This window comes from Peromyscus californicus, unplaced genomic scaffold (genome assembly GCF_007827085.1).
Source record: "Peromyscus californicus insignis strain IS unplaced genomic scaffold, ASM782708v3 Scaffold_8__1_contigs__length_139910024, whole genome shotgun sequence".
Classification (NCBI taxonomy): domain Eukaryota; kingdom Metazoa; phylum Chordata; class Mammalia; order Rodentia; family Cricetidae; genus Peromyscus; species Peromyscus californicus.
Window position 1 is genome coordinate 54,253,979 of NW_026294606.1, and position 16,454 is coordinate 54,270,432.

Here is a 16,454-nt window from a genome sequence, read left to right on the forward strand (position 1 = left end):
TTCCTATCATAACAACAAGGTCATCACTTGGATGGGAAAACATATTGAGGCGAATATGGCACACACATAATCACCTGGAGAATAGCAGCATAATATCATCCATGTCTAAGCTCTAGGAGCAAGGGTTGGAAGGAGCATCTATCCTTTATTTAGGGACGTGGTCCACCTTCCAGGCTTTATCTATTTCTCCTCTCTATGCATTCACCAATGTATTTGTGAATTCAGTAATGATTATCATTGCAATAACAGGTTGAGAGAAGCAATCTTGACATAACCGGTTCCTAGAATGCCATTTCAGCTTCAAGACCAATCGAGAGCTAAATTGAGTGGTATTTCTGAGTTGAAAAAGGAAAAATTTAATTAAAACTATAAATGACCTTCAAATGTCAGAAGTAAATAAAACGATACCAACCATATTTTTGACAGCTGTCACCAGCTAATGGGAATGGCATAAAAACCCATGATGGGAGAACACTGGCACAGCCAATGTGTGCTAGACTCATCATCATAAATTTTGTCAGATAAGTGCTCAACGTGATAATAATCTTACATCAATGCACTGAATTAGCTTCAGCTACACTGATAGAAAGACAGGTAAGGGGAAGGATCATCTCCATAACAAGGACAGCCTCCCAAGCTGACAAATAGCAGAAAAGAATTGAGGTCATTTGCATAAAAGGAAAAGCAAAGAATTTCAACAGATTATGACAGAGCCTCAAATCTCTGCATTCTGTGACCTTCTTTCTTTAGTTTGATATTGAGTTGCTTGGGTAACTTACACACACGTGCACACACACACACACACACACACACACACACACACACACACACACACCTGTGCATAAAGTAAAAATATCTCTCTCTCTCTCTCTCTCTCTCTTTCCCTCTCTCTCTCTCTCTCTCTCTTTCTCTCTCTCTCTCTCTCTCTTTCTCTCTCTCTCTCTCTCTCTCTCTCTCTCGTGTGTGTGTGTGTGTGTGTGTGTGTGTGTGTGTGTGTGTGTGTGTAAAAGAAAGTAAGATTATTGCAAGTGTCTCCCTGTCAAGGGGAGAAGGTTTATTGGCCCAAGTATATGTAAGGTTAGCTCTCTTAGTCATGCTGGCAAGTGGAGAAGCAGAATTCATAATGTTCAAACTGACTCAGGCAGTCAGGGACTGGCTTTGATACAGAAGTGGTTCATTTTGCAGCTTTTGTTAATACTGCCAATCTTCGCCATTTACAGTTTACAATTTAAAATATGCTCTGTGACTAACACCAAAGATAGTTCTGCTGTAATTAATGCTCCAAAATAACAATAATATATAAACTGTTCATAGTATAACTATCTTAGAAATGACATAAGGGCGACTTGAATGTTTAAGGATTTGATTTAAAACATGTTTCCAACCAAAAGAGAAAGACAGATGGTAACTGAAACTGCTGCTATTTAATTGGTGTATTATTTTAGATAACTGTTAATATTTTTAAAGTGAATGAATCATTTAGGTATGCATGGATTAAAGAATATTGCATGAGCATGAATATGTTACAATACATGTTTGGTTATAGTAACTAAAGAGATAATATTTGGTAGCATGAATCTTAAAAGTTCTTATTAATTAAATCAAACCCGAGGCCAGTTATTAAGGTCAATGCTGGTAGATCAGAGAGACAGAATAAGCCACAGCTACCTCACCTCGCTGAATCCTCAGCTGGTCTTGTCTCCTCAGACTGGAGGCCTCTGAGTCCTCATCCAGAATGGGTCTCAGCTGAATTGCTGCTCAAAAGCCTGAATGCTTAGCCAGCCAAATGCTTCTAGTTTCTGGTCTCCATGCCTTATATATCTTTCTGTTCTTGCCATCACTCCCTGGAATTAAATCTGGCTTTCTGGGATTAAAGACATGAGTCACCATGCCTGGCTGTATCCTTGAACAGATGGATTTCTGCCTCTGGAATGCTAGGATTAAAGCCGTGTGCTACCACTGCCTATCCTTTATGTTTAATATTGTGGCTGCTCTGTCTCTGACCCCAGATAAGTTTATTAGCATGCACAATATTTGGGGGAATACAATACCACAATTTGGGTTTAGACTTAAGGTTTAATCCAGCCTGCTACTTAACTTATAAGTAATGCAGACTACATGTGCCTATTTTAATTGTTTCACTTTGTCTCTTGACTCTCAAATTCAAGCATGTTTACCATCCCTTTACTGGATGTTATTGCTGACATCCCCACTAAAGAAACAAAAAAATTGTCCATAAACCAAAATATTACATGTAGTGGCTTTTGAAGTCATTATAAAAGTGTGTGGTTCTTAATATGTGCCTTAGAAAATCCACAATTCATCCTTATTATAGTGCATAGAGATGTAAAGGGCCAGACCGTATGAGTTAATGTTTGATTAAGGAAACTCATTACCTATAGAATTATGAAGCCAGTTTACCATAAACACAATAATCATGGACTTGGAAAGATTGGGCTACATTATAGGTTGTGGCTCAATGAAAAAAAAAGTCTCAAAGACTTTCTTTCCTTCTGTAATCCAAGTTGAAAGAAATCCTCCCACTTGATACTGTCCTAGAACTTAAAAATGCCCTGGCACTATTGGCACTATTTTATGACATAAGAAGTTTCTTTCATACGCTTTTGTGCTTTTTTTCTTCTATTTTTTGAGATTAACTCAAATATTTTCTTTTTAAGTGGATGAGGTTTGGAGCTCTACACTTTTCTCTTTTGCTAAGAATGTTCTTATCACTATATTCCTCGTGTCTTTCATGACATTTTCAATATGCTTCCTATTCTGTGAGATCCATGAAGAAGACACGTATTTGACCATCTATCAGTCAGATGTTTAGCATAGTCTCATCAATCAATATTAACTGTTTTAATGATGATTACTATAGCAATTTTTATTGTCATAATTACCCACTGTAGTATAATACTAAAATTTAGATCAATTTGCATTAATATTTTTATTTATCCTTTGAAAATTCCATACATATATACAATATTTTAATATCTTATCCATCCCACTTCACTAGCTCCATCCAGCTCCCCCCAGGACCCATCTTCTTCCTGAGTTCATGTCCTTTATTTTACTAGTAACAACAATTGCAACAACTTCACACATGTCATTTCAGGGGCAGAATTATTTAGAAGCAAACAGAAGTTTTAGCTTGCTTTGAAACAAAAGGGTTTTGCTTCCCCTGGGCTTGTCTTGAAGGCACACAATAAAAAATAAAATACAGAAAGTTTTTGAGATTTCTGGAGAAGCAACAGCAGACAAAAGACCTTGCTGCAAGTCCAGTGTGATTAGATCTGACATTAGCTAGAGGGGAAGAGCAAGGTTGTGACCAAAGAGTGTAATGCACATTTGGCCCGGTGCTTTCCTAAGAAATACACAGTCAGAAGCTATGCCCAGTGAGAATTATTAAATCAAGCCTGCCTAAAAATACATTTGGATATTCGCTTCCATACACTGTGGAAACAAGAGGGCAATAGCAAGAAAACGAAGCCAAATCTTCATTTTTAGTGCCTGAAACTAAATAATACAGGCAGGTTCTACTGAGTCTAAGACAGTAAATATTACTGAATTTAGTTCCAAGTTTAATTTGGGGGTAAGAGTCAATGAAGTTATAGATCGATGTTTATACTAACTTTGGAAATAGTGGGCAATAGATTTATTAGAGTTATAGAGTAAGTGTGTGTTAATAAGAACTGGCAAAGTCAACATAAACTTAGACCATACATCTTTAAGTTTAAAGACATGAAAATGAACACACTGTTCTTAACACGTAAATTCTATCTGGAAGAAAACACTCTGTAATTAAAAAGTTCTTAGGTTGAGAAATAACTTGGTCATGTAGCTGGCTTGGCTGATGAAATGGAAGTGAGCAGTACACAGTTCTACCCATGTAGCAGGCTTCAGTGTGGTTGCATATAGCAGCTTGATTTAGTTGCTCTTCTCCCCTCCTGCCACAAGATGCCTGAGTTTCAGAAGAGGGCTATTCTTTCAGTCTGTGTCCCAGAATAGGTAAGCATATTGAGAGCTGAGAACAAGCACACAATAAAAATGAACCTTCCATTCACGCAAGGCAGAACTGGAAACCAAAAGAGACTCACAGTCAACCCACAACTTTCCTGAGACATAAATGTCTGCTCTTGAATGATACTCGAAGTTGGGTGATGTTAAGAGGCTGAGCATATATGAATGCAATAACAATTAATTTAAAAGAGAGAGAGAGAGACCATGAATTTGAAAAAAAAAAAAAAAAGCAGAGAGCATACAGGAGGATTATGAAAGTATATTGGGGAAGGAAAGGGAATAGAGAAACATAATTACAAACTCAAAATAAACAGAACAAAAAAAGAGACTGAGTAAAGCAAAACAGCATAAAAATTGGAACAAGGAACTTAGAGAGACATCTCAATGGTTAAGAGCATTTTCTACTACTGCAGAGGATGTAGGTTCAGTTTTCAGCACCTCCTTGACAGCTCACAACCATCTAAACTCCAATTATGGAGATCTGATGTCCTTTTCTAGCCTATATGGGTACTGTATGCATGCAGCTCATATACATACATATAAATTAAAAATAAATAGATCTCTAAATTGGTATTAAAGTGGAATGCTGATGAAACACAGAAGTTAAAATATTGAGATTGCACGAGGCCCTGGGTTCGATCCCCAGCACCTCCACCTTTGTTCTGCCGGGCGGTGGTGGCGCACGCCTTTAATCCCAGCACTCCGGAGGCAGAGCCAGGCGGATCTCTGTGAGTTCGAGGCCAGCCTGGTCTCCAAAGCGAGTTCCAGGAAAGGCGCAAAGCTACACAGAGAAACCCTGTCTCGAAAAAAAAAAAACCAAAAAAAAAAAATAATAATGAGATTGGCTTCAGGATCAAAAGAGTTTGACCAAAGCAGAACTATTTTTCAGACCAGGAAAGAAAAAGTCAATAGTGACACATTTGGTGAAACTGTCATGTTTTGTAACCAAGGACACGGATAACATACTCAGTTAAATCCAAGACGTGGTCCAAGATATTTTTGAAACAGGGTTATATTAGTATAATTGGAGATGTTAGCCACAGAAGTTAAAGTAATATAAGAAATATGAGCTCAGCAGAGAATATATTTGTTTGTGAGATGTGATAAACTTAAAAGAACTTAAATTATCTAGAAATAAAAAAAAAGGATTGGGAAGAGAACAATTTTCATCTCTAAAAATAAAATAAAATTGAGAATATCGTTGACCAAGAAAATTTGATTAAGAGTCAATTAAGACACCAGATTAAGGCAAAGAGCATTTTGGGGTGTGTTTCTCATACCTTTTCTTAAACTCCCCTATTTAAGATGAGTTTTGAGAAACACTTATCAATTGGGGTGGAACAGCTTGAGAGAAATACATTACGGCGTGATCCTATAGATGTCTGATAAAGTGGGGCTGGTGAAATAGCTCAGAGGATAAAGTCACATACCTCACAGCTTTGTGACCTGAGTTTATTCTCTGGTTCACATATGAAGGTAGAAGGAGAGGACGGAATCTGCATCACTCTATCAGATGACTTCTACAGATGCGCTCCCCACACACACATCATATACTCAAACAAGTTTTTTAAAAATTAGAAGTTTGATAAATGCAAACAATTATAATTAAGGAAGGTGGCAGAGAGAGACAGAGAGACAGACACAGACAAAGACAGACAGAGAGAGACCATAGACAGACAGAGAAAGACCATCTTAGAATTTAGTTAGAAGATAGTGGCACATACAGCTTGCCCACATCAGAAAGAGGGAAATCATTTTATCACCCAAAAATATCACCAGCCTTAATTAAACTAAATTATTGCTATCTGGAATCTAAAACCTCTGGATCCCAAATTTTATATGGACAGGATGAGGAAGCCACACCTAAGGGCACCAGTTGCTCTAATATCCTCTTCACATATGCTCATAGAGAAATGATAGCTGGATCTCCAAAGGGAGAATTCTCTGTCATCAAGTCAATACTTTTAACACTGTCCGTGAAGGATTCATGACATTTCCATGGATCAATAATCACAATGTTTCCATTCTTTCTTGCTTCTATGAGGAAGAGTGTAGTGGTCACCTTACCTGTCTTCCTTTACTCATATGTAAGCAGAATGACTAGCAAGAAAAAATAATCAATCATACAATGAGTTTAAAAATCTCCATGGAGACACATCCCATAGATTGATGCCACCCACATTCATGGTGGTTCTTCCTTCTTCAATAAAATTTTTCTATAAATACTTTCACAGATACATCCAGATGTGTGTTTTCTAGGAGGTTGTAAATCCCATGCAGTTGATGATGAACATTAACTATGACAATCTACAAATGATAAAAAAGATACAATCCAGAGCTTGAAGAAGGGTCGTAATGAAGCACCATCCCTCACGTAATATGAGATAAAGGTTATTAGCCCTTGAAATTTAGGACTTTTATTCCTTCAGAAAATTCAATTCCTATATTAAGTTTTAGGTAAGCAATTCTATCTATTTTACAATTAAATAGCAAAATATTGGAGAGGTCAAGTAACTAAGCTATGACCACACAGCTAATGAGTAAAAATAAAAATGTCCTACCTACATCCGTCCCACTCCATAGCACAGTTTTTCCATCCAGACCTGAAAATAAAAAGCATGAAAATTATCTTGAAATCTATTGCATGGATAAGTAAATGGATAGTTTAATAAAATATCTTTCTTTGGTTTCTATCTGCATCTCATTCAACTGTGAAGTAATGTCAGAAAATCTACTACTTTTCTCAAAAGCTGTGAAGAAATTCTGTTTCAGTGAAACAGAGGTTATACAGAACGGGACCTGGTGAGGTGAAAGCCTGCGCCATGGTGGAGAAGGAAGAGGCCAGCGGTGGCGGCATCAGCGAGGAGCAGGTGGCGCAGTATGACGGGCAGATCCACCTGTGGGGACTGAAGGCCCAGAAGCGACTTCGAGCTTCCCGGGTGCCGTTTGTCAGCATGAAAGGACTTGGGGCTGAATTTGCCAAGAATCTTATCCTGGCAGGAGTGAAAGGACTGACCATGCTGGATCACTAGCAGGTATCTCCAGAAGACCCTGAAGCTCAGTTCTTGATTCGGACTGGGTCTGTGGACCGAAATAGGGCTGAGGCCTCTTTGGAACGTGCCCAGAATCTCAACCCCATGGTGGATGTAAAAGTGGACACTGAGGATATAGAGAAGAAGCCGGAGGCATTCTTCACTCAGTTTGATGCGGTGTGCCTGACTTGCTGTTCCAGGGATGTCATTGTTAAAGTTGACCAGATCTGTCACAGAAACAGCATCAAGTTCTTCATAGGAGATGTCTTTGGGTACCATGGGTACACCTTTGCAAATCTTGCAGAGCATGAGTTTGTAGAAGAGAAAACCAAAGTTGCCAAAGTTGGTCAAGGAGTAAAAGATGCACCTGATACCAAGAGAGCAAAATTTGATTCGTCTGAGACAACCATGGTCAAAAAGAAAGTGCTTTTCTGCCCTGTAAAAGAGGCGCTGGAAGTGGATAGGAGTGGAGAGAAAGCCAAAACCGCCTTGAAGCGCACAGCCCCGGACTACTTTCTGCTGCAAGTGCTACTGAAATTCCGCACAGATAAAGGGAGAGATCCCAGTTCTGAGAAATACAGTGAGGACGCTGAACTGCTGCTGCAGATACGAAATGATGTGCTTGACTCACTGGGCGTCAGTCCTGACCTGCTTCCCAATGACTTTGTCAGGTACTGCTTCTCTGAGATGGCCCCAGTACGTGCTATGGTTGGAGGGATCTTGGCACAGGAAATTGTGAATGCCCTGTTTCAGTGGGACCCTCCTCACAACAACTTTTTCTTTTTCGATGGCATGAAGGGGAGTGGAATTGTGGAGTGCCTGGGTCCCAAGTGAAGCTGAGGTATGGCAGCCTAGAGGTGTGTGCGTGCCTGCTCCAAGCCCACCTGTCACCTGCCAGCTTCCCAAGAAGGCATGTCTGAATGAAAAAGATTTTCCTAAAGCAAGTAGGCCAGACTGTGTCCTGCTTCTGTCCTAGCAAGTGTCAGGGACCTGCTGGTTCTGGGGTATGACTATCACATAGCACCCCTCTGGTGCTGCTCACTTACGCTGTCATTGGAGACTGGCAGTTCCTGGCAAGAGCAGCATGCTTCATCATGCGTCGTGATGTCAGAGCTTCTTGCAACCTTTTGGACTTAACCCTTTCTATAACAGAACAGGGTGGGGCTTCAGCAGGGGTATGAGGCCCAGAGCCTTTGAACCCCAGTGGAAGTGGACTTCTGCCAAACCCGAAGGACTGCGGATAGCCCTTGGTTATTGAGCCTTCCTTCATCAGGATTGTAGCCTGGGCTTTGGGAAGGGAGAGGCTGTCACCTAGCTATCTTAGCAGTTAAACTTTAGTGGAACTGTTCATTTCTTGTCTTTTGGTTGTGAGTCTATTTGAGCCTAGCCTTTAATGGCTGATCCATCTCTCAGCCAAAAATTTTTATTTCTAAAAAGGCGGATTCAATGCCAGGGACCATGTAATCTTAGAAATTGGGATGCAGGGCCAGGAGGGTTGTCTTAAGTTTCAAGGCCAAGTTGGTCTACATAATGTATCAAGAACCTGTCTCAAAATATAATAAAAGGTGTGTTCCAGAGTTAGAGGTGGCCGCCTCTCCAGTCCCTGTCTTGGGCACCCAGGTCCTCCAGTGGCGGGGCTGAGTTGGTTTGGACTTCTTGAGGTGGGACAACTTGTCTTCTCTAGCTCATAGATTCCCCTGGTTGTTTGTGAGGATTGATAATAAAGTAATAATAATTCTCTCTCTCAAAAAAAGGGTCTTTTCTTCAACCAAATAAGACAAGTTACCTGGTTAATACATATTAAGCTCTTGTTGTCTTGTTTTTTTCATTTATTGTTGTAAGCCATTATTCTGTCAATGAAAAATAAGGACCATTGTCTCTAATCACATTGCTTCTGACTGTCATCAATATCAGACATCAGAGAAATTCATATTAAAAATAAAGAATTGAGCTCTACCAGGTATATATAATAGCTCACAACATAGTGATTTTTCAACCTGTGGGTTGTGACCTCCACAGAGGTCATATATCAAATACCTTGCATAGCAGATATTTACATAACAATTCACAATGTAGCAAAATTACAGTTATGAAATAACAAAGAAAATAACTGGGGGTCACTACAACATGTGGAACTATATTAAAGGGTTGCAGCACTAGGAAGGTTGAGAACCACTGTCATAGCACTAAGTTTATTGTGTGCTTTGTAAACTCTTAACGTGTATCTGTGAAGCTGACTGTTTTATTTACTTCATTGTTTTATTTAACTGCATGAGGAAGCTAAGGAAAGGAAGTCCAAGAGGGAGTGGCTACAGAATATTTTGTTGTTAATAAGGTGAATGGCTTGGTTTGATTCAGAGCATGGATTGAGCAGTGGAGTTATCACATACAGGCACTATCTGAACTGTAGTTATAGAAGGTAATTATGTTTTCTTTAACTTAAAAATGCTTCCATTACAGTGGGTTTAGGGTTACTCTAAAGCCTCAATGCTATGTTGAAAGTGCTGTCCACATGTCACATGGAGCCATTTCTGTACAAGGAAATTACAGGTGGATTCTGAGTGACAGGAGGGTTGCATAAACAGCAAGATAAGATAGACATGGAAAACATCAGAGGGAAATTTATTAAATTCATCTTCCTTTTATTTTTTCTGATGATTAGCACCTGTGCTGATTTACCATTATACTCAAGGCATAGCATCACCAAAACAATAGCAACATACTACTATCATGGTCATTAGTAAATTAGAGTAATTCCCAATGAATTAATTAAATAGTCCCATGTAACTGCCATGTATGATAGGAAAACTGCTTCAATGTTTGTCTTTTACAAATGCACAGACACAGAAGCATATAATAGATCTAGAGCTCAAAGCCAGACTTCTTGGTTCTAAATATCACATTTATGTATCTATACCAGGTTGTCCTCAAAGTTTGACATCCAACAAAATCTCCAGAAACTGCTTTTCTAACTGACTCACATTTAAACAATGGCATTTACCCATTGAGAGCCTATTCTAAGCAATAACTGTACCAATTACTTTTCTTCTTGTTGTCATCCAAAAAATTTGGTCTTCTAATTTGCAGTGATACAGTTTTTTGTGGTAAAACAGGGTGGTGGAATTGTAAAGTAACTGTCACATTCATGTCCATAATTAGAAAAGAGAGAGAGTACAGGAAGTGTGGTTGGGCTACCACACCTCAAGGCACATATGAAGTGATTCTGTTCCCCCAGCAAGATTCACCTCCTCAATCCCACAACCTTCCCAAACAGTAGCTCTCCTCACTTATGTATTAAGTGCATAAGAATGTGTAACACACAAACAAATGTTTGAGTATGATTAAACAGCTCACCCATTATAGTAATCAAAGGAATTTGGTGAGAAAAATTCAAGTTCTAGGATTCTATAGTGTTTTAAATTCCAGTGTCCTACAGAATTGATGCATAAATCAGTCTAACATGAGTCTGTAGACTACTCATTCCTTAAGATACTTGTATAACACAAGCTCTCTGCACCTAAGGTTCAGGGAAATTCATGGGCGAGGGGACAGAAAGAGTGTAAGAGCCAGAGGACTAAGATGTCTATGAGAGAGTGTCTTCTTTATATGATGGGGAAGCTACACCAATAAAAATCTCAATAATAAGATTGCATAACAAGACTAGCACAATGGCAACACCAGTTGGCATGCCAACATATATGGGGAAAACCTTACAAGACCCTACTCCTAGATTAAGAGCTATAGGCAGTTAATGGCTGCTAAGAGAGGGAGAATCAGTCTTCTTCTAGGATGAGGCCCCTGATTGGTCAGTTCTAAGCATATATATATATAGAGAGAGAGAGAGAGAGAAAGAGAGAGAGAGAGAGAGAGAGAGAGAGAGAGAGAAATATATATATATCACTAAATGGACTCAACAGGTTGTATTTGTATGAATTCATACATATTTATATTTATATATGAATTAATATATTTATATGTCAATATATACATGTATGTATGTGTGTATGATATATATATATATATATGCAACAATAACAGTTAAAGAAGAGGTCTTGAATTTGAGAGGGAATATGGAGGACACATCAGGAGTTGGAGGGAGAAGAGTAGAAATTATGTAAATACAGTACTCGTACATGAAATTCTAAAAAAAATAAAATTTATATTTAAATAAAGATTTCTAGGCCCTAGAAGAAGATGTACATGTAAATTTTAAGCATACTTTTTTAGGTAACCACAGCTCCGCACCAGTTAATATATGCCCATCATTAAAATATTCATCAGTGCGCAGTGCTGATTTTCTATAAAACCCTCAGCAATCAGGCCAACCACTTAATTGACATGTTTCTGTTTCCACTTGAACAGGCTAAAAAGAGAATCTTTCTACAGTAGATAGAAAAAGTTGGGCAATTAAAATTCTTGTAGAAAGTTAAATTACCCAGAAGCAACCAAATATCTTCATAGTATAATACAGCAGCACAGCAGGCAAATCATCCATAAAATGCCTCAAAGGGGAAAAGGCAGAGCTCAACCACCAGCTCTGCCACGGTTAGAGCAAACCTCCATAATGCCTACTATATGTCCTCTTTCCTTTTGGACAGTGTTCTGCAGTGTTGTTAGCTAGCAGAAAGTGGAGCATTTTTAAGAAGCAGGACTGTGTTTGCAGAGTGGAGATTCTAAGTCTTGGCTTCACATGAGAATCATCTTGGAAGCTCTTAAGCTTTCAGGAAACCAGATTCAACCCCAAAGATTCTAGCTGAAAATCAGCCATCTGAGCACTGGCGATGATTTGAATTTTCAGTCGGAGTTGAGAACGACTGTCATGGTGTATGAAAAATAACACTCCCTGATGTTGGAGAGTTGGATTCCAGTAAAAGACATCTGTGTTCTTTGTTGTGGGTAGAGTGTGCTGAACTGCTAACTAGGGGCAGAGCCAGTAGCCACAATGATGGAAAGCGCACCAAGGCGCTGAATGAAGAGATGCAAAGAGTGACTTGAGGCAGGAACTATGACAAAAATAAGACAGTAAAGGACTTTGGGAGTACGGAAATATGGAGAGAAGATGGAAATCTGAGTCTAGGGAGAACAGAGGCTGGAAAAATCAGAGATTAGACATTGCACACCTTAATCTCTAAAAGCCTTTCAGAAACTGGCCACAGCCTAAGAGTAGAGTGTAGACAAAATTCTAAACAGTCTAAGTAAATAAGAAACACAGAGCCAAATATAGAGGTAAATAGCCAAAGAGATCAGAGAGTCACGACTGCCTTATCTTACCCTCTTGCCACCGTAGCTTCCCCAGAGAGAGAGTTTCTTCCTGCCTGACTTGTGTTTTTATTGACTTTCTGTTCTGCCTTCTCATTAGCTCTAAACCCAACCACATGACTTCCTCGTAACTGCCTGTCTATACAGACTTCCAGGTCTCTATGGTTGGTACTGGGATTAAAGGCTCGGGTCACCACGCTTGGCTGTGTCCTTGATCACACAGAGACTCTGCCTGCCATTGTGATTGGATTAAGGGCATGGGCCACCAGTGCCAGACTGCTGTTCCTAGCTTGCTATGACCTCTGATCTCCAGGCAAACTTTATTTATTAACATACAAATAAAATCACATTTCAGCACAAATAAAATATCACCATAGTAGAGTGGCCTAATGTGCAAATCTCAGGAGTGTAACATGAATCTTAAAAGGTCTTATTAATAAAAACAAACACGGAGCCAGGTATTGGGGTGAACACTAAAAGATCAGAAAAACAGAACAAGTCACAGCTAACCTCACCTTGCCAATGCCTCAGCTGATCTTGTTTTCTTAAACTGGAAGCCTCTGTGTCCTCATCTGAACGGATCTCAGGTGAACAGCTGCTAAAAGCTAAAAGCTTAAAAAGTTCTAGTTTCTGGTCCTTACACTTTATATACATTTCTGCTTCCTGCCATCACTTCCTGGGATTAAAGGCATGTGTCTCCATGACTGGCTGTTTCCAGTGTGACTTTGAACTCACAAAGATCTGGATGGATCTCTGCCTCTGGAATGCTAAGACTAAAGGTGTGTGTGCCACCAGTTTCTGGCCTCTATGTCTGTCTAGTGGCTGTTCTGTTCTCTGACCCCAGATAAGTTTATAAGGGTACAAATTAGGGGACACAATATCAACACACAGGAGCTGTAACTGTAACCAGTAGTTAGAGCCAAGAGCTATCAAAGCCAAGGATTTGAGAACCAGAACACTGCTAATCAACTGATGCTCGCAATATTGACACTGGTATTTGTCATTGCATGTAGAAACCAAAGTGAATTTCTGACCTCTGCAGATCTTGGGACCAGTGGCCTCTAGTGTTCAAGGAGTCATAAGCCTCTCGATCTACTAGTCTAGATCACAGGTCCTTGGCACTCAAGGGGCCAGAACTGCTAATACTCAGAAAACTGTCTTTTGCCTTTTGTTATTTACGTTTGGAGAGAGCAAAATAAACCAGTCAGTTGAATGGTAATACACACACACACACACACACACACACACACACACACACACACACACACATATATATATATGAAATTACTGGTAAGTCGAGAGGCATTACTGCTGTGGGATGGTCTGTATGCCAAATTGCTCTGATTGGTCAATAAATAAAACACTGATTTGCCAGTGGCCAGGCAGGAAGTAGGCGGGACAAGGAGAGAGGAGAATTCTGGGAAGTGGAAGCCTGAGTGGGAAAGACACTGCCAGCCGCAGCCATGACAAGCAGCATGTGAAGACGCCGGTAAGCCATGAGCCACGTGGCAAGGTACAGATTTATAGAAATGGATTAATTTAAGATATAAGAACAGTTAGCTAGAAGCCTGAGCCATTAGGCCAAACAGTTTAAACAATATAAGTCTCTGTGTTTACTTGGTTGGGTCTGAGCGGCTGTGGGACTGGCGGGTGACAGAGATTTGTCCTGACTGTGGGCCAGGCAGGAAAACTCTAGCTACACATTACAGCTCCTTTCATCCTGCCAATCCAGGGTAAGTATGATTAACTATCATTTGCTAAATGGTGCAAAGTGAAATCAGTTTGCATAGAATGGCAGAGATTATCATTTGCAGTCTGGCACAGAGAAATCTGAGTGGCAAGCCTGTGCCAAGATTCCTACAGGGAAACTTTGGAGTCTGGGTGTAGAACCTTTTTCTCTTAGTGTCTAGACTGTATTGCTTTCACCTTGAAGGGCCTAGTCCTGCAGTAAAAATAGGGCAAAGGCCAAATGACTTAAGGTGTTTGTGTTTGTTTGTTTGTTTTTAATTCTTCTCTCACACCGTACATCCCAGTCGCAGTTTCTCCTCCCTCCACACCTCCCAATTTCCTCCTTCCCTCTCTCCAAGATCTGTTTCTCTTCCATTTCCCTTCAGGAAAGAGCAAGCCTCCCAGGGATATCAATTAAACACAGCATAATAGGATACAATAAGACTAGGCACAAACCCTCATATCAAGGCTGGACAACACAACCCAGTAGGAGGAAAAGGGTCCCAAGAGCAGACGAAAGAGTCTGAGATACCACCCACTCCAAATGTTTAGAGTCCCATAAAAGCACCAAGTTAAACAACCACAACATATATGTAGAGGACCTAGAGCAGACCCACTCAGGCTCTATGATTGCCACTTTAGTCTCTGTGGGCCCTTAAGAGCCCTGTTTGGTTGATTTGTAGACTGTGTTCTCCTGGTATTCTCAACCCTTCTGACTCCTAAAATCCTTCTTCCCCCTCTTCCATAGGGTTCCCCAAATTCCATCTAATGTATGTCTGTGGGTCTCTGCATCTGCTGCCATCAGTAGCCAGACAAAGTTTCTCTTGGACTAGGCACTGATCTAGGAGCACAGCAGAATATCATTAGAATCATTTCATTGACTTTTTTGCCAGTCATTTTTGGTTCTATCCTGGACTTTGGGCTATCCAGGCAGTGTCAGGCATGGGCCTCCAGTTAGACCAGTCATTGGTTGGCCATTCCTGTAGATTCTGTGCCACCATTACCCCAGCACATCTTGTGGGCAGGACAGATTGTAAATGGAAGTTTTCATGTCTGGGTTGGTGTCCTAGTCCCACCACTGGAACCCTTGTCTGGTTACAGAAAATGGACAGTTCAGGCTCCGTATCCCCCATTACTAGGAGTCTTCACTAGAGTCACCCTCATAGATTCCAGAGAGTTTCCACTTCACTAGTCTTCTACATCACTCCTTTAAGGCACCCCCAATTCCAGTCATCTCTCCCAGTACTCTCTCCCTCCATTCCTCCCCCTCAGCTGATCACTCCTGTTCCTGTCCCCTCCAGGCCCCAGTCCACTCACAAAATCTTTTCTATATCCCCACTACAATGAACAGACCCAGAGAGACTTAAGGTGTTTTTAAAGGCATGCATTGCAATTATCATAACTGTTAGTGATATCCAAAAAGCCATGCAAGGCCAAAGGACATCAGGTCCAACACTTGACTAGAAATAGGCAACAAATCTGTAGCATATTCTTTTAAATAGCTTACTTGCCCCTCCAAGACAGGCCAGGTCTCATGTCACAGAATATCATGGCAGAAGACTTTGGAGACCTTCTTCTCGTTCTACTAAATAGGTCAATTTAGTTGACATAACTGCATACTGCAGTCTCCTTCATGTTTCTCTCTGTCTCTGACATCTTGGAAATGCAAGTATAACTCAACACATTCCCCCTAACGTCTTGCTTTTTTATCTTTTATTATCCCATGTTCTTCTCATATGTTCTTAAAGCTTCAATAGTGGTCCACAGTCCATTCCTCTTCCCTAGTGTCTTTTTAAGCATCGCATCCACTTCTCTATCCTGTGTTTTCCCTTACCTGGTTTTATTTTGGACATGCACATTTTCATCCAGCATAATCTATCCCTATCTAAATTCCAAGCTCAGTAATGTCGATCAATCTTGTCAAGTCACTCAAGCTGGAAATATTTAAATCGCTTTTCTGGTTCTCTCAAATCCGTCAGCAACCACAGTATCTAGCATATGGTCTTTGCAGTTTGTTGAACTCCCCCATTCTGCAATTACCTTTGCTCAGAGCCCCTTAACCTCCCATGTAGCTACAAAAAGTTGCCCCTACTGCCTGATTTCTTCCCTCTTCATTAACCGTCCACACTGGGAGAAATAGCCAAATGTACCAAAAACCTATTTCCAACATTGAATGTTGCAATAAAGTGGTACCATCCCTCTGAGCAGTGCTCATAGACATGGAGAAAACACTAGGATTATGGATGGACAAACTTTGAGAATAAATGAGAGTTTTAAGCACAGTCTCTAGTGGTTAACAATGTCCAGGACATAAAAGCTTGTGACAGTTTTAAGTCACGCTAAATGAAAAACTAATGAAAGATCAGAAGCTATTTATCTTGAGAGAAAAGACTGAAGGGAGACAAAATAGCC

General features: G+C 40.1%; 1 protein-coding gene across 1 annotated transcript; it reads left to right on the forward strand.

Annotated features, from left to right (window-relative positions):
- The first annotated feature begins 6,845 nt into the window (after positions 1–6,845).
- Positions 6,846–8,674, forward strand: LOC128103452 (SUMO-activating enzyme subunit 1-like). Its single transcript, XM_052727858.1, is given in 1 exon segment — positions 6,846–8,674. A coding segment is annotated over 1 exon segment (1,044 nt). The 3' UTR covers positions 7,890–8,674.
- The last annotated feature ends 7,780 nt before the right edge of the window (positions 8,675–16,454 follow it).